At 36.7% G+C, this 19,350-nt stretch overlaps 1 protein-coding gene across 1 annotated transcript in view; it reads left to right on the top strand.

The window, feature by feature from the left end:
* The window catches only part of LOC149795405 (uncharacterized), a 97,294-nt gene that overhangs the window by 19,076 nt on the left and 58,868 nt on the right, over positions 1–19,350 (top strand). The window contains exons 6-8 of the mRNA XM_089965183.1: positions 2,561–2,671; positions 13,462–14,850; positions 15,837–16,540. Of these exons, the coding sequence (XP_089821309.1) occupies positions 2,561–2,671; positions 13,462–14,850; positions 15,837–16,540 (2,204 nt within the window). The remainder of the gene's footprint in view (positions 1–2,560; positions 2,672–13,461; positions 14,851–15,836; positions 16,541–19,350) is intronic.

Raw genomic sequence — 19,350 nt, 5'->3', positions numbered from 1 at the left:
TAATTGAATTCACAATGCCATAAGTTCCTTTTTTATTTTTTCACTTTGTATTCTAGGGAAATAAATTATCTGTTGAATTTTAGAAAGATTGTTGCTTCTCACTTTTTCTGTTACTTATTTTAAGACCATAGAGTCATAATAATAACAAACAATTTTGATTTATCAAATGTAAGTATTGTGTCAGACAGTGTAATCTTAGGAGACCAGGTATAAGTAATTACTATATATCAGGTCAGTGTATTAACACTAATATGAGAGAAGACCAGACTACACACCCTTTCTAAAGTAATAGAAAAGCATGTAGCAAATTCTGTATATTATTATTCAAATCAGAATATGTTTATACATAAAGAACAGTCAGGATATAAACATTCACACTTCTGTAAAACAACTCTAACTAAAATTACTGAGTGAAATGAACAAAGGAAACGTAACTGGAATCGTTAACTAGGATTTTAAAAGGCATCTGAACCTGTTAATCATTTCACCATACTGTTAAATTGAAGTTTCATGACAACACTATCCAGTAGTTAGCTTTATATCAGCAACACAGAACAAAGCAAGTGTGCATAGAAAGTATAATATCACAACCAAAAAGTAAAAACTGGTGTTCTCCAAGGATTAGTTCTCAGACCTTTGTTATCTCTTTTGTTTATAAATGATCCAGCCTTACAATTTTGGCCCTTTTGATGATGATTCTATACTTCATCCATCTTGATCCTCCATACATGTTGCACAATCAAACTTATGCAGTGACTTGAACAAAATGAACATTGGTGTCACCAGTATGATATGCATATAAAATGGAAACAAAACAACATGCTGATAACTTCACAATGACAGGTGCAATTAGGCCAAACACATTGAAATTTTACCTGGATTATCAGAATAGCATTTTAGTTTACAGGTTGTTATGTATATTTGATTTATATTATTTGCTTGACCTTTGTCGTTGATTGAGGGTAAGAGTTTTGGGCCTACCTGACAATTGTCATGGCTGAGGGTTGTGTCTACCTGACTTTAATAATTTTTTTAAAAAAGATGTTTCTCTAAATTTAAGTTCATGGCCTGTTCTTGTTTACAAATTAAGGAATTTTTTTTCCATTTGAAATTACCCTCATTCTTGGCATTCCATTGTGTCTTACGTCAACTGCAATTAGTATATACAGGATATGGCAAACAAAGTTACTCATTCTTATTTTAAGTTCAGTCTGTGGAATCATTTACTTTTGTGTTCAGATATAATTTGAGATAATTCATTTGTTTAAATTATTCATTGGAAATACAAAGTGCTCATTGACATTTTGGACTAAAACTAATTTGGGATTATTGTGAATTCATTCAAAGACATTCTGGATTATATCATTGTTATACATCAAGACTATTAGTAAATCAGCACATTCAGGATTATTGGAATTCATTTGTGTGTGTGTGTGATTTAGATTTTTTAAAAATTCAGTCATATCGCTAAGATGTCTGCAGTGTGACAGTTTATAGTGATGTCTAGCACTGGGGCATCATGCCGCAGACAATTAGAGTGATGTCCCACCCAGTCACATTATCCTGACACCAGCCAACCAGTCCTAACACTAACCTTTTAATGCTGAGCACCAAGCAAGGCAGCTGTTAGTATCATTAGTGTTTGATATGACTCAGTCAGGGTTTAAACCTGCGACCTCCTGCATCTGAGGTGGACGCTCTAACCACTAGGCAACCGGAGCGGTCCAGAATTCATTTGGAGCATTCTATATTTTTGGACTTGTGATAGAACTTTTAGGATTATTTGTGATTTAATTCACAGTACTTTAAGTTCCTCTTAAATTTACACTTTGTAATTGTTAATTTTGCTGAGTTGGTTTCACTTCGATCTGTTACTTAGTTTAAGACCATAGAGTCATAAGAAAGCCTTTTCAAGGAATGACTCCACAATATCTTCAATAATTATTTGCAACAAGCTCATATGAATATGGATTAAGATCTGTTTTTGAAGGGAACTTTTATCTTCCCATGCCAAATTCAGGAAACATAAACAAAGTGTCTGCAATATTCAGGTCCTTTCATGTGGACCAGTATTCCTCAAAACATCAAAAAGAATGATAATCTGTTATTAACAAACAAGTGTTTTAGTTAAGTGTTTAACATATTACTGCCGAGTGGTCTAAAGCGTTCTCCGTTACGGATCACTGCCATCTCACCGCTGTCTGCGTGGGTTCGAGTCTTGGATTCGGCTAATGTGGGTATGTGAGAAAGCTTGCCAGTAGCTTCTCGTGGGTCGGTGGTTCTTTCCCGGGTTTTCCCGGGTTCTTCCTCCACCATTAATACTGGCCGCCATGTATAGCCAATCGCGTGCTGAAAAATGACGTTAAACCCAACAACAACAACAACAACAACAACAACATATTACTGTCATACTCCATTGACACTTTTTATTATGTTGTAAATATTGTATATAATGTTTTGCACATTTTCCTCAAGGGAAAGCAGTATTGTCCTAATTGAATTACCCTTTATAAATAAAGTATTATTATTATTATTATTATTATTATTATTATTATTTCAGTGACAGAAGCAGAGGTGAGACTTGGTATTTTAAATGCAAAGAAGGTAGATAACAAGGTTTTGGTATACCTGCGCTATCTTCAGAACATCGACCTCAAGTCAAAGATTGCAGGTAAACATACACATTATTCATGTTTTAATGTAACTATTACTAGTGGAGCAGCAGGAGCATTTGGATTGGCTCTGTCCCAATCTTATTTATGTCTGCACTTTATTACAGTACAAAATTTTAGAAAAATACTGAACCATAGTAGACCCTTATATAATCCTAACAGAGCAAAGTTTAGACATACGTTAGAATGTATGAGACATGCAGCTAAAATTGCAAAGTGGATTGATCTTTTTGAGTGATAAGTAGAACAGTACATTTTAAATGTATGTGAAATATTTTAAAATGTCTGGACATGACTTTTGGATAGCAGTTCTTTTTTATGGTGGCAATCACATGCCATAACTCATTAACCCCTGTAGGTTTTTGTCATTTTTGCCTGATATGCGAGTAGGAAAAACATTTTGGGGGCTATTTCTGAATACATCCTAATATGTTGATTTCCAAGAGATTTCCAGTTAACCTAATGCCTAGTTGTGTTAGAAACATTGTTTTCCATTGGCTATTTTGCTCATGCCTGAGCAGAAGGGTAAAAGTTGGAGTTCTTGTTTCTTTTTATTTCTTTTCACTTAATGGACCCATCAGTTTTGTATCCAGACCTTTCTTTATTCCAAATGCTCATCTTATCCTACTTTTTATAAAGGTTTGCCTGTCTGTGTGCAGTTCAGACTGGTCTGTTTTAGATCTGAAGCCAAAAAGTCTAAAACACAAAATCAGATTCCGACCACAGCAAATATTTGGTGAAAAAAAATTTGGGTCCAAAAATTATGTTTTTCCCTCTAAGTTTTGTAGTCCAACTAGAACATTCAGATTGTTTGGTATCATTGTAGAGCTACATCTGTCTTCCTTTTTATAATGCCATCCATTTTAGTGTATCTTAAATGATTTTGACACTACAGAGCTCGGAAGTAGGCTACTGCCTCCTGATGCATAAATGAAGTGCCAGGGGTTAATGAGTTAAACATCAAATGTATTGATCTTGAAAATCAGCCTGTCTTTCTGTATGTCCTGTCCATCTGTATGTTACTTAATTCTGGTTTGCTTCACAGCCTTTTAAGGAATTTATTAAAAACAATTTTTGTATGAAAAGGACTTAGGTTATACATGTATTCAATTTTTGTCTTGTCCTCTCCAAGTTTAACTGTCATGGTCCCTTTTTGAACAAAATGTTTGCCTTTGCATAATTAAAATTTGTTTCTCCATTAAAGAACATTCCATAGATTAAAACCAGATTTAATATGAGACTTAATATGAAAAGAATTCATTTTATGTTAGATGTTCTTCCCTTTCCTGTTGAATTTGATTAAGTTATGGCCCCTTGTGTAACGTGAACATTTTATTAAACATGCATGATGAATTTTGTTTCCACTCAGAAGTTTACGAAGAAATGAATTGAATGAAAATAATTTTTATATGGGTCTTAATGTTAGAAAGTCTGTCTCAGTTGTGAATTGTTTTAGTGGGAGGTAATAATTTAAAATAGAACAACCTGTTTTTGACATTGAAGTTTGCCCTGCATCTTGAACCTGAGTTTATTCAAATTTACATAGTTGGCTGGGACAGTCATGCATTATAGACACATTTTTAGTTTTTAGTTTATTGGTTAACGACTAGAAGAGTTTATGTGATGGCCTGTTCAATGTCCTTCTTACCCGTCATCTGTCTGTTATCACAAATTTCTTATCACTACTTGGAGGATTGCAATAATCCTTTACACACACATTTACCCCTTGATCTAGTTGATCATAAATGAAATGGTGCAGCTCATACATTCAGTATGGCCACCACTGTAGCCATCTTGAAAATCTTGTTATTGCTACTTCTGATGACTGGATTGTCATATCAACATATGACTTCTAGATGGTTCTGTATGAAAGTGGTGCTGATCTGATATCCAGTATGATCACCATGGCAACCATATTAAAGGTCTTGGTGTAGCTACACCTGAATGGAAAGTCATATTGAGATGGGTTTTCACCAGACACCTTAACAATCTTGTATTGCTATTTCTCTTGAATGGATGGTCATATCAAATTGAGATCTTCACAAAAACACTTTTTATGATGTACAGTTGTTCAGTATGGCCTCCACCACAGCCATCTTTAAAATCTTATCTCTACTCCTCTTGAACAGACAGAAAGTTATATTAGTGTGGCATTTTCACCAGAAAAAACCTTATGATATTTAGTTGATCCCAATTAAAAATGGTGCTGATCTAACATCCAATATGGCCACCTTGACAGCCATTTTGAAAATCTTGTTATTGCTGCTATTCCTGAACAAAACATCACCAGTTATTATGTACTTTTGAGAGAGTGACGTATGTAAGGTAAAGTTGTTTGCATTTGAAAAATGCACATTAGATATAATGTTGGCATATCTCGATGCTATTTTGATGTAATGTGGCTGACATTTCTTTGGAAATTGTACTTATAGAAATTGTACATGATCTAAGCACACTGCTAACTAAAATGACTGCTCCCTTATGCTAAAAAGATCAGCTTGAATTAGTCTAAAGTACACTATCTTTAGCACCTATTAAAATAGGGAAAATTAATTTTGCACAACTAGACAATACCAGTTTCTGAAAGTGCGATGCATGAATTATGTATAAAATGTAAAAAACATTTTTGGCTCTTTTTTACAATTTACCTCTGAAGTACAGGAAGTGAAAATGGCCAAGTGGAGCTAGAAGGTTTTGAAAGGTGCACATCAGAAGCAAGACTAAGCTGTATACTCTATAACCCATATTACACCCATCAATCATACACCAAAATAGAGGGAATTAAAGCTTCTTTGAACAATACCTAAGATATACATGGTCTTTTTTAAATAGCCAGTACAACCAGTGAGGAAATTCAGGGAAAATCTTTTTCTTTAAAATTCTAACCCTATGCAAAATATGAAACTGTAGAGTGCCACCATTTTGACATAGAGTTTTCACCTAAAGACTTCTAATGGTGACATGTTGGTCCCATATAAAAATAATGCTGATCTATACTCCATTGAAAATCTTGTTTTCATTACTCTTAGATGAATGGTTAGATCATCATAAGATTTTCACCAAAAACTTCTTGTGGTATCTAGTTTGTCCTGAATCAAAATGGTGCCTATTTGATCTCCAGTATGACTGCCAAGGTGGCCATTATTGTAGCTATGGATTTGGTAGGATACATGAGGTATTAGATGTAGAACAAACAAACTAGTTTCTGGCTGCATGCTTAATTGCTACCTTTCACTTAATCCATCCCTTTGATAACCAATGCTGCCCTCTTATAAGTTATCAAGCTAGCAGACTTCACAGAAAACATTCTGAATTGAAATAATGCTGATATAATGGGAGTAGAGACAGAGTCTGACTGTCATGGTCAGGAATGTGACCAGTTTTATCTGTTTTGCAGTTAAGCACACATACAATTATAGTCTGACTATACCAACCCGTTTGTTTGTACCCCCTACCGATTTCAATAAACGAAACTTTTAATGTGATAAAAAGTGCGAGGAACTTAGTCAGTTCATTCACTGATTTATTATTTCTAACCTGACTGTGATTAGAGTGGCCCTAACACGTCATCATCTGTGGGTTTCATGCTTAACAGAAGTTTTCAGTATAATGGACAGACATGCTCGAGATCCATTTCCAGTTTGTAGACAAGTCTATTTTCAGCAAAGGGGTGTGTGCACGACTACAGATGTACATATGTATATTGTCTGCTTCTGATATTTACAATGTCGAATCAAGCAAAGGGAAAGAATGACAACAACAAATTTGCCTTTCACGTGGATTTAACAAGTGGTTTAATTTCTTTGTTCATATGTGCAAAGGGATATAATTCCAAGCTCTCAGTGTTATGGAATTTGTGGAATCATCTGGCAGTTACCAAATAGGATTAACTACGTCATTATTTTGTCTGATGGAAATAAACTAGCCCATAGTGTAAACAGTATGGCGCTGTATTAGTATGGAAAGTCCGTTAAGAATGAAAGATGCAGGGGATGTCAGTATTAGTTCCATTCTGGTCACAGTCAGGTTAAAAAGTATAAATAAATTATTCAGTTCACTTTGTTCTGTGTACTTTTTATCACAATAAATGCTTTTGTTATTGAAATCAATACAAGGGTACAAACAAACGGGGATGTATAGTCAGACTATAGACAAAAGGTTAGGACCAACTATAGTAGTAGTAAGTGACATGTGTATCTAGACCAGTGCACTTCTCCTCCCCGTATGTTGACATTTGTCCATGAATGTCACCCTGACTAACTTCTCTGAGATTGGTTGAAGTCCATTCTCAATACAGCCACCAGTCACTGAGAGTTGGATGAGTCCCCAGATGTAATGGAGGGGAGACAATGTCATTCTGTGGTTGGGAATTGAACCTGATTCGTCTTTCTTGCGGTCAAGTGCACATACCACTGGGCAAAAAGGTTAGAATGAGCTAAAATGGTTAGTAAGTGGCCTTGTCTTTCTAGACTGTTACACTGATCAGACCACCAAAATAGCTGCCACAGTGGACGTCTTGAAAATCTTATCACAACTTCTGAATGTGTAATCATCTTAATATGGGTTTTTGTCTAAGGTACATCTAATGATGTACAGTTTGTTCTGAATAAAAATGGTGCCGATTAGAACTCCAATATGGCCATCATGGTGGCCATGATGAAAAATATTTTCATAGCTATTTCTCCTGAATGGATGGTCATGTGACAGAACCAGGATATCAAACCAGTAGATTTACAAATCTTGTTCAGTACATTGGCATCTAAACTATTCCAATTTTTAATCAACATACATTTTACATTTACCACGGGGATTGAAAGATAACAGTTGATTTTTGACATAATGTGTTTTCTTTTCATATTATAATAAAATAGCAGGTTTTGAACATTAATGAGATTCACCTCCACAAACGGCTGAATTTTTTTAAAGATTTGATGGAACAATTTGCTTACAATACAACTGCTCATACCAAAGACTTATGAAAATGGTACTAACAGCTGCCTCACTTGGCACTAAGCATTAAGAGGTGAGTGTTAGGACTGGTCGGCCTGGTGTCAGGATAATATGTGTAAACCACTGATTCTTATTATTTGTGTACATTTAGTTTTTGGTGTTACAGATTCAGTACAGTGATGTCCAGGGCCCATATACATGTTGTTCTGTGGTACGTGTAGTGAGTGAGCAGCATGTGAGTTGCTTGCATTGTTTGTGCCTAACATGCAATCACTGATTTCATTAACAAGTTCTCTGTTCCATTGTTCACTCCTCCAACATCTCTCAGGACCAGAAGAAGAAGAAGAAGATGAAGAAGTCCTTTAAGTTGTACACATAAAATATATACAAAATTAAAAGTAAATGAATCTATCACACATGGACAATTCATAAAATGATAAGGCACGGAATTATTATAAAACTATCACAATGTATTACTAAAAACATAATTGCACCATGTAGTATTCTTATGTACAATAGTTATTTTCTTCAGTATCATTTACAAGATATTGAGTAACATATTGCACCAGAAATTTTGAAGTTGACTCGTGGAGAGACATTGGAGGAGTCACCTTAAACTTTTCTGGGTGGGACATGATGCTACATGTCTGCAGCATGACGCCCCAGTGCTAAACATCACTATAGGCTGCCACACTGCATTGTTAAAGCTACATTAAAAATCAACAAAACACAAATCATACTTATAATACCTCCTAAAACATTCAGCATTTGGCCTTAATCTCTTCCGATTACAGCAGTTAGGTAATCATTTAACAGTTTGTTGTGTACACATGTTGACCTTATTAATCAGTTAACAGTTTATTAGTGTACACATGTTGACCTTATTAATCAGTTAACAGTTTGTTACAGTGTACACATGTTGACCTTATTAATCAGTTAACAGTTTGTTACAGTGTACACATGTTGACCTTATTAATCAGTTAACAGTTTATTAGTGTACACATGTTGACCTTATTAATCAGTTAACAGTTTGTTACAGTGTACACATGTTGACCTTATTAATCAGTTAACAGTTTATTACAGTGTACACATGTTGACCTTATTAATCAGTTAACAGTTTGTTACAGTGTACACATGTTGACCTTATTAATCAGTTAACAGTTTGTTACAGTGTACACATGTTGACCTTATTAATCAGTTAACAGTTTGTTACAGTGTACACATGTTGACCGTATTAAGATGATTAAACTCAGCAACACATCACTGCACTGGTATAACATTCTGGTCCCAGCGGACTGGTTCCTACTGGTCTCTGTAGTTTGGGAATAGAATGTGTAAATTCCATTTGTTAAACATTTTAAAAAGACAAATCTTTATGTTTCAAAAGCAGTAGATTTAAGATATAAAATGATATATGTGGTAGATGGCCTTTAAACAGTATTTTGGTCCATCTGTTGATATAATTACATGTGTGATCTTGACATGAAGTTTTCATTAAGACTTCTTATGATATGTAGTTGTTTTCAGTTGAAAACATGACTGCACTGGTGGCCTAGTGGTTAGAGCATCCGCCTCAGATGCGGGAGGTTGTGGGTTTGATTCCAGCTGAGTCATAACAAAGACTTTAAAAAATGGTAGTTACAGCTGCCTCGCTTGGTGTTCAGCATTAGGAAGTTAGCATTAGGACTGGTCGGCCTGGTGTCAGGATAATGGGACTGGGTGGGACATCATGCTACATATCATGTGGCATGATGCTCCAGTGCTAGACATCACTATAAACTGGCACATTGCAGACATCATAGTGATATGACTGAAAAATTGTTAAAGCTATATTAAAAATCCAAATCACATCACATCACATCACATAAATTGAAAATGGTGCCAGTCAAACTGGCAACATAGCCACTCTATTGGCCATTTTAAAGATCTTAAAGTTGTTATCACTACTTTCCTTAGATATATTGACAAGGAATTTTTAAAAAAAATTACTTCATATGATATTTAGTTTGTCCTAAATGAAAATGAAGCTGATTAGATTTACAATATAGATATCATGCCTTCTTGAAAATCTTATTATTACTACTTCTGTTGAATGCATGGTTGTAGTGACATGGGGATTTTGCTATTTTACGACTTATATATATGATGTATAGTTGTTCTCAATTGAAATTGGTGCAGCTCAGACTGCCAACATGGCTACCATGGTGGCCATCTTGAAAATCTTGTTTTTTTTATAGCATCAAAGTGTTTTCTCAAAAAGAATTCCTGTGTGATTATCTAGTTAGTCAGAAATTGCAGTCTTGAAATTTTGTTATCACTACTGTCAGATTTACATTGGTAATTTCACTAAAATATTCACTTTATGTAATAATTTCTAAATGAAATGATGTCAGTATGACCTCCCAAATGACTTTAACAACAGCAGCTGAATAAATCTAATTAAGACAAACAATAAAATGTTTCTGGTGCCATCCCTGTTTTTATTGCCAATGCCAGTACTTCCTTCCATAAAAATAATCAAATAAATATAATGTTTAAAAAAAATAAAAAAGTTTAAAACATAAACCTGCCTACTCTAGTTTTAAAACCAATGCAACTGGAAACACATACTTTTTTGAGCCTTTTTGTTGTTGTTGAGTTTAATTATAGTGGCGTGCGCACAATTGTGCATGTGCCACTTTTTTCTGACTGCACCGCAGCCTGCTAGTTGTTCCTGGGGAAGGGAATGGTGCCACCTCCCCCAGGCTTTTATGGGTTCAAGGAACCCTGATAGTTTGGTCTCAATCTGTGGGTCCATAAAGGTCCCTTACAGTTGAATGGTTGGCTGTCATTAGTGGGAAGGAGAGCTCGGGAACGGTTCTGGTTGCTTCACATCGCTGGTTTCTTGTTTCATTTGCCTGGTGTTTTTTTTTTAATTTGTTTTTATTTTTTTATTTTTATTTTTTTCTTGCAAATATTTGAATAGAAACCTTGTTTTTGAATATGCCTTTCTTTGCCTAGTGAATTTGGTAGCATTTCATAACAAACAAGCAAGATGAAATGTAAACTTTGCAAATGAAGTTTTCTGGGAAAAAATTCAAACCTGCTAAATTACCACAGATTCAAAATCTGACTCACAAGATTTATCATAATGTCACAATACATATCACTATTTCTTTATACATAGTCATTCAGCTAGCACTCTTTGAAAATATAATGTAATATGGCTAGTTGTTGAAGAGCATTGAATAAAGCTAATGCTAGAGTCAGCAAAGCCACTGCGTATCAGTCAACCAGAGTTTAGAAAAATAGAACTGTCTCCAGGCATTCACTCCATCTGTGAGGAGTTATTGTAGTCATTCCTGCTTGCTTTTACCACCCCCAACCCCTGATCATCTTACCTCAGAAAGTTAACTCCAGATAATTTCCTCTTTTGGTCATTTTAAGTCATCACACAGGTATGGAATTTCCAGTACACTTAAAATATAACTTTCTTTTTCTTTATTTTCTGAAACATCAGTAATACAGATGTCAGCCTCTTATTGCCAAGATATACATGAGTTTGTGTACATGATTTTGGAACAGAACTGTTTCATTTGTTACAAAAGTCGAGAAGTTTGCAATTACAAAAGTGGTTTGCTACTTTCAGTTTGTGTGGGGATCATTTTTTTTTTATATACTGAACATGACTATTTGTTCGTATTCTGCTTTAAACCAAATGGTTAATTGTTCCTAAATTTGGTTGAGACAGGGAATAAGTTCCATGCACCTAGCCATGATAGAGGATACACTGTGCTGCTTATAGAAGTCCCAAAGCCACTTCACAGCTATGGCAATGTGAATCTTAATATAAGATGTGTGGTTTTGATATAAAACAGTTATTTAAAAAAATATGGTTATGAATTTTTTATGGCATAGTAGAAACTCCCAATGTCCAGTTTGGGTATTTTATAGTTGCTCAAAAAGCCATTCCAGCATATATAACAAATTCTAGAGGCCTGTGGAATCAGCATATCCAAATTTAATTAAATTAAATTGATCACATAATGTGGTGAAGTTTTTATTGTGAACTTATTTGATAGTCAACAAGTTGATAGTCAGTATTCTAATACTTATTGTAAGGTAAAATGGCTTGGATTTCAAAATACAGGTTTATCTACCATATTCCAAGACAGCGTTGGATGTTTGAGGGGGTTGGGTCCTCAAAAAAGTACATTTTGAGTTCAAGTTGAGGGGTGGTTAGTGTGTTATTTAAGAAAGCGACACTGCCAAGTTGAGAAAAGGTGTCTTTTAAAAGTTACTGACCTTTCATTGAATGTAGTCAGATAAGATTTGAAAAAAGAAAATGGTAGCAAAGCTTTCAAATCCATCTTCTTGCTTTGTTTACTTTGATATTCATTTAGACCCCTCAAATCTGATAAAAAAAGAGAAAAATCCTGTTTTCATTGAAGAATTTAATATACTGGTCGACCAAAAATCGTAGGTAGACTTGACTCACTTAGCATTGTCCAATATCATCAGACACATCCACACATGTGCCCTGACACACATAAACACAACCACACTGCAGGTATTAAATTTAAAAAAAGCAAACAAACCAAATTTCTCACATTAAAATCCATTGAATAGTGGAATATTTTCTTAATAAGATGCAGTCATTGCTACTCTCAGTAGTCTTGGGTGGGTTGGAGTTGAAGCATTCATCTTGGAGATAATTTGAGACTGGTGTTGTTGAAACCTATTCCAGAAGATTTTATTGAATTTTTCCAAACATAGAAAATGATCTTTCTATATTTGCATTGCTGTGAGGGTATGGCAAACATGTTGCTTTGTGCTGCTATGTTGTACACTACAGAATGACTAATGTTAGGTGGTCATAGTGTGTGCAAAATGAAAATGACCCCCCCCCTTTTCTGTGTGTCACAAAGTCTAACTCCATCATAGCAGTTCTGAAGTTTACTTTTGCTGAGTTTTACTCATCTTGCTAATGGCTTTTCTGTGCCAAAATCATAGCTGCATTTAAAAGATTTGCCTTAAAAAGGATTCCACTTAAACACTATTCTAATTTTTAAAATAATCATGTTTTGCATTTTATATTTGGAGTAAAATTTGACTTCAAATAAATGTTGTCACTGATAACAACTTGCCAATAATCTTTAGTATTAATGGATTAAATATGCTCTTTTATAGCACTGATGTGTAATAATGGATTAAATATGCTCTTTTACAGCACTGATGTGTAATAATGGATTAAATATGCTCTTTTACAGCACTGATGTGTAATAATGGATTAAATATGCTCTTTTACAGCACTGATGTGTAATAATGGATTAAATATGCTCTTTTACAGCACTGATGTGTAATAATGGATTAAATATGCTCTTTTACAGCACTGATGTGTAATAATGGATTAAATATGCTCTTTTACAGCACTGATGTGTAATAACTTCTATTCCTAAACAGTCATATCTAACACACCTTACTCAAGCTAATTGGGTTATTCCTCTTAGTCTACTTTACCTAAGCAAATTTGTCTAATAGGCTGTCTTACATCATTGTCCAAAGACTTCACATGGCATTTTCATAGCTATTCTCAGCCGAATCTAATAAATTAGTTGCACACCTGTAGTGATACAAAAATATTTGTTCACTTACTGCTGACATTTTATTATAATTCATGACAAAGGAAGAGTCCATTTTGTACCCACAAATTTTCATTATGTGGAGGAACACCCCCCATCAAACAGCATAAGTCTGGCTTCAGTTTATTTGATTGTTGCTATATACATATGATAGAAATAATAATATTTATATCAGAGTCATGCACCTGCATCATATTTCTCTTTCTCATCAACCTTAGATCGCTACATTGATCAGAAGAATGGGAAAGTTGACTTTGAAGCAGAGGACTTGAGGGAAAAGTTACGGTCACATGTTGGAACTCTTGTACCAGAAGACCAGCAGAAGACCTTCAGAGTAGACTTTCTGCCAGAGGGTATACAGCCTGAGAAGGAGGACCATGGAAAATATCTGTGTGAACTTGACCAGCACTTTGAGTCTACGCTGAAGAAGATGATTAAAACTGAGCTGCAAGATTCAGCGATCAGGCTGGATGTGAGGGAGGTGTACACAGAGGTTCTGCATCACCTGCACTTCTGTGAGAAGAAGAATAGAACATTTTGTGGACGGGAAGAGGTCCTGGGGAAAGTGAGGGCCTTATTGTTTAGGGTACATTCAAAAGAGGAGGCAATAAAGGTAAATAAGAAAGATGATGATGATGATCAGCAGATGGAGGATACAGAGTCAGAAGAAAGTGAAGGTGAGGGTCAAGGAAGAGGGGGTGTAGGAAGAGGAATTATTCAACAAGAAGCATTAGAAGCAATTAAGGAGCAATTTGGAATTTCATTTCACCATGGAGACCTAGATGACATGGAATCAGATCCCAGCTTTGACATGAAGAAGCGATTAATCCAGATTAAAAAATTTGACAATTATAGCAAACCCATTGTGCTGTATGGAGAATCTGGAATTGGTAAAACAGCTTTGATGGCCAAGATTATGGAGTTGGCCAAACAGTGGCTTCCAGATTCATTCAGAATTATCAGATTTTTGGGAACCTCACCAAAGTCAACAGCCATTCATCAAGTGTTGTTCAGCATATGCTCCCAGATCTGGCAGATTTATGGAATACCCAAGCCTGCAGAAGTTGAGTTAGAGGTGGATTTTCAGTATCTGGTGAGTTACTTTGCAGCTTTGCTCTGGAAAGTTGGTGCATCTGAAAAACATCTTTTCATTCTCTTGGACTCAGTAGATCAGCTGAATCCCTCTGACCATTCCTACATGTTGGGTTGGGTCCCTATGCAACTTCCTGTCAGTGTTCACTTAATCATCTCAACTCTTCCTGATGTGAATGGCTGCCTCACAAACATGAGGAACAAGTTGGCAGATGAAGAGCAGTATGTGCAGATTAATAGATTGGAGGAAAATGTAGCAGATGACATTATCTCACTTCTGTGTCAGGAAAGTGGCAGGCAGCTGATGCGAAATCAGCGAAATTTTTTGCTGGAGAAGTACCAGAAATGTGGGCAGCCTCTTTACCTTAAGCTTCTGGTGAGTCAGGCCTTGCAATGGAAGTCATACACAAAGATCTCTGATGACATGTTGGGGGCCACTGTACAGGCAGCCATTCACAATATATTTGATAACCTGGAGAGAAAACATGGGTCCATAGTTATACAGAAAGCACTAGGTAAAAGCAACATTTAAACTTTTGTTTTTTTGTTTTTAGTCAAGAGTGACTTACATTTTTTAAAATATCTTTTTCTTCCTGATTATAGAAGAGGCAACATTTTCTAACAGATTTACTTAGAAATGCATTGAAATATTTGGATGCTTTTAATTCGTTGAAGGAATCATGGACCCACAATTGCACAGAAGACACTAGGCGATGACAACATCAAATTATACCTAATGCTTTTGAAAAAAATCTTGCTCCTACATTTATTTGTTGACACTAATAATAAATATGCAAGCTATAGTGGAAGCTTTTTCATCCAAGTGAGTCATTAGGTGTCAAAGGAAATTGATATTGCTCTTTTATTGGAAATTGTAAAAGCAGTTAACCAATCAAAGCAGTGTTTAGTTAGATATCTTAATTTAGCATTTTTTGATTCTTGTTATTGCCTTTGCTTGTATTAACATGCATTTTACCTGACTGCACTAGATAAAAGGGAAAATTATCTCCCCTTAATTTGTTCAAGAGAGAATTATCTCCCATGCTTTGGCAGATTGCAAAACTGTGCCATCACCAGCAAGTTGTTGGTGTTGTTGTTGTTATTGTTGTAGGGTTTGATGCCATTTTTCAGCACACATGACAGCCAGTATTAATGGTGGAGAAAGAAAACGGGAAAACCCCAGAAAGAACCACTGACCCTCAAGAAGCTACTGGCAAGCTTTCTCACATACCCCCCTTGGTCAAATCTGAAACTCAGTTCCACGCAGACAGAGGTGAGATGGCAGCGATCCGTGATGGAGAGCCCTTTAGACCACTCGGCCACTCTGGGCCCCCCATAACCACCAAGAATAGCAGCATTATAACCTACCTTATAGTATCATATTTTGCTCCATGAAACCCTCATTTGCAAATGTTTTTGTTGAAATTTACTTTAAATGTTGCATGACAATAAGTTAATGGAATATAATTGAAAATTTAATTTGTTATTCTCTGTTGAACAGGTTACCTGTGTGCATCAAGGGATGGTCTGAGTGAGACTGAGATGGTGGATATCTTGTCTCTAGATGATGATGTTCTCCAGGACACCTTCATCTACCATCTGCCACCTGACCCCAAGGTCATCATGTACCCACCCTTTCTATGGAAACGTATTCAGTATGACCTGGAGGATTATTTGGCTGAGAAGGAGTCTGGAGGCAAGAGAATTATCACATGGTATCATCGACAGTTTTATGAAGCGTCAGCTAAACGATTTATAACAAATGACAATCGTAAAAATTTACACATAGCTTTAGCACAGTACTTTCAAGGTACATGGCATGGTAAAGAGAAAAAGTTGTTGCTGACCAAGGGAAAAAAAGGAAGCTATCCAGATGCTATTCGACCAGTCGCAGCTCAGCCAATCAAGTTTGCAAATAATGTGTACAACAAAAGGAAACTCATAGAGCTACCGTACCATTTGATTCAGAGTGAGCAGTTTGATTCCTTGCTTTCTGACTGCCTTGAAAACTGTGACTGGCTGTATGCAAAGTGTCATGCTGTTTTCTTCACAGCTCTGATAGAGGATGTGAAGTTAGCCCTGGAAAAAATGACCAGTCTTGGTTTATCAGACTTGGAAGTGTACCATCATACAGCTATAATGAAGAAACTCCTTACACTCGGCAGTGAGAGCATTCGGAAGGATGCTGCGAATGTTGTGACACAGGTAAATTAGCTTTGATTTTTAATTCAGCTTACTTCATTTAACATGAACATGCAAAGGTGGGTAAGTGCCAATTTTAGCTGCAAAATTATCAATAATCTGGACTGTTTATAACAGTGCATGTATTTGTTATAGTTATACCATAATCACTGTGTCCACTGCAGCATATATACATACAGTACAATGAAACACTGTAAAATGAAAACGTTAATTTAGTCACAAGTTACCAAAACCTCAAAGTTTGCTGTTAGTGCAGTTAAAATCATGTATATCTTTTGACTTATGAGGCTTCTTGTAACCATTTAATACATGTGTAAATTTTATACTTATACTTGTTGGCTCTCATCCCCAGTGAACAGAAAAATTAAGGCTAACCATGTTCTTAGCTCACGTACTATAATGTCCATTTCTATACTCTGTATGGACCTTCAAAACCTATTTCACCCACTATAATATCCATTTCCATATGCTGTATGGGGTTGAAAACCTCACTATAACATCCATTTCTGTATGCTGTATGGTCCTTGAAAACTCACTATAATGTCCATCTGCATATGATTTATGGGCCTTGAAAACCTATTTCACTCACTATAATGTCCATTTCCATATGTTTTATGGACCATGAAAACCTTACGATGATGTTCATTTCCATAAATTTTATTGGCCTTGAAAAGCTCACTGTGATGTCCATTTCCATATGTTTTATGGACCTTGAAAACCTCACTATAATGTCCATCTGCATATGATTTATGAGCCTTGAAAACCTATTTCACTCACTATAATGTCCATTTCCATATGTTTTATGGACCTTGAAAACCTCACTATGATGTCCATTTCCATATGTTTTATGAGCCTTGAAAACCTACTTCACTCACTATAATGTCCATTTCCATATGTTTTATGACCTTGAAAACCTCTCTATGATGTCCATTTTCATATGTTTTATGAGCCTTGAAAACCTACTTCACTCACTATAATGTCCATTTCCATGTTTTATGGACCTTGAAAACCTCACTGTTATGTCCATTTCCATATGTTTTGTGGACCTTTTAAACCTCACTATGATGTCCATTTCCATATGTTTTCTTGGCATTGAGAACCTCGCTATGATGTCCATTTCCATATGTTTTCTTGGCCTTGAGAACCTCGCTATGATGTTCATTTCCATATGTTTTCTTGGCCATGAGAACCTCACTATGATGTCCATTTCCATATGTTTTCTTGGCCATGAGAACCTTGCTATGATGTCCATTTCCATATGTTTTCTTGGCCTTGAGAACCTCACTATAATGTCCATTTCCATATGTTTTCTTGGCCTTGAGAACCTCACTATAATGTCCATTTCCATATGTTTTCTTGGCCTTGAGAACCTCACTATGATGTCCATTTCCATATGTTTTCTTGGCCTTGAAAACCTACTTTGCCCACTATCTTGGCATCCGTCCGTCTACGAGAGACGATGGCATAGCTCCATAGTATGCTTTTGCTTATCCTTCTTTTTAGCTCTCTTTTCAGCTTGCTTTATTCTTCTCTTTTCCTCTGCGTTTTGAACTCCCTGCCTGACAGCTAGACGCCAGCTGGAACGGTTGTTTGCACAGCTCTCCCAGTCATTGACATTGATGTTTGCTGTCTTCATATCCTTTTTGCAAACATCTTTGTAGCGCAGATGTGGTCGTCCAGTTGGTCGTGCACCTTCTGCTAACTCCCCATATAACAGGTCCTTGGGAATGCGACCTGGGTCCATTCTCTTGACATGGCCGAGCCAGCGAAGGTGCCTCTCGCTGAGTATGGAGAACATGCTGTTCATGTTGGCGCGTTCTAGAACCTCTGTGTTGGGTACTTTGTCCTGCCACTGGATGTGCAGAATGCGCCGCAGACATCTCAGGTGGAAGCTGTTGAGTTTCCTCTCGTGTCTTGCATAGGTGGTCCATGTTTCGCTGCTGTAGAGAAGTGAGCTGAGCACGCACGCTTGGTAGACACGCAGTTTGGTCTTCTCTGTGAGGTTGGGGTTGTTCCAGACCCTCTGGTTAAGTCTGGCCATCACTGCTGCTGCCTTGGCAATCCTGCCGCCCACCTCAGAATCAATGGAGAGTGAGCTGGAGATGTTAGACCCGAGGTATGTGAAGTTCTCGACAACTTCCAAATTGTACCCATCGATGGAGACAGAGGGAGGGGAGTCTGTGTCCTGTGCCATGACATTTGTTTTCTTCAAACTGATGGTCAGTCCAAATTCCTTACATGCATGGGAGAGGCAGCATACCAGCTGTTGAAGTCCATCTTCCGTGTGTGATGTCAAGGCTGCATCGTCGGCAAAGAGCAATTCACGGATGAGTACCTCTGTGACTTTAGTCTTAGCACGGAGACGGGCGATGTTGAACAGCTTGCCGTCAGCCCTGGTATGGATGTACACTCCCTCACTGCAGTCCTTGAATGCGTACTGGAGAAGCATGGAGAAGAAGATGGCAAAGAGCGTCGGTGCAAGGACACAGCCTTGTTTGACTCCGCTAACGACTGGGAATGCTTCAGATGTTGCGCCATTGAAGCACACTGTGCTGTGCATCTTCTCGTGGAACGACATAATGACAGCAAGCAGACGTGGGGGGCAGCCGATCTTCTGCAGGAGTCAGAAGAGTCCACTCCGACTAACCATGTCAAACGCCTTCATCAGGTCTATGAAGGCAATGTAGAGGGGCATCCGCTGCTCGCGACACTTCTCCTGCAGCTGACGTAGTGAGAAGATCATGTCTACAGTTGACCTGCCGGCTCGAAATCCACACTGGGATTCTGGGTAGACGCAGGAGGCTAGGATCTGC

This window comes from Sinohyriopsis cumingii, chromosome 7 (assembly GCF_028554795.1).
Source record: "Sinohyriopsis cumingii isolate HCF-2022 chromosome 7, ASM2855479v2, whole genome shotgun sequence".
NCBI classification, from domain to species: domain Eukaryota; kingdom Metazoa; phylum Mollusca; class Bivalvia; order Unionida; family Unionidae; genus Sinohyriopsis; species Sinohyriopsis cumingii.
Note: the sequence above shows the minus strand (reverse complement) of the source record. Positions and strands in the feature narration are given on the sequence as shown.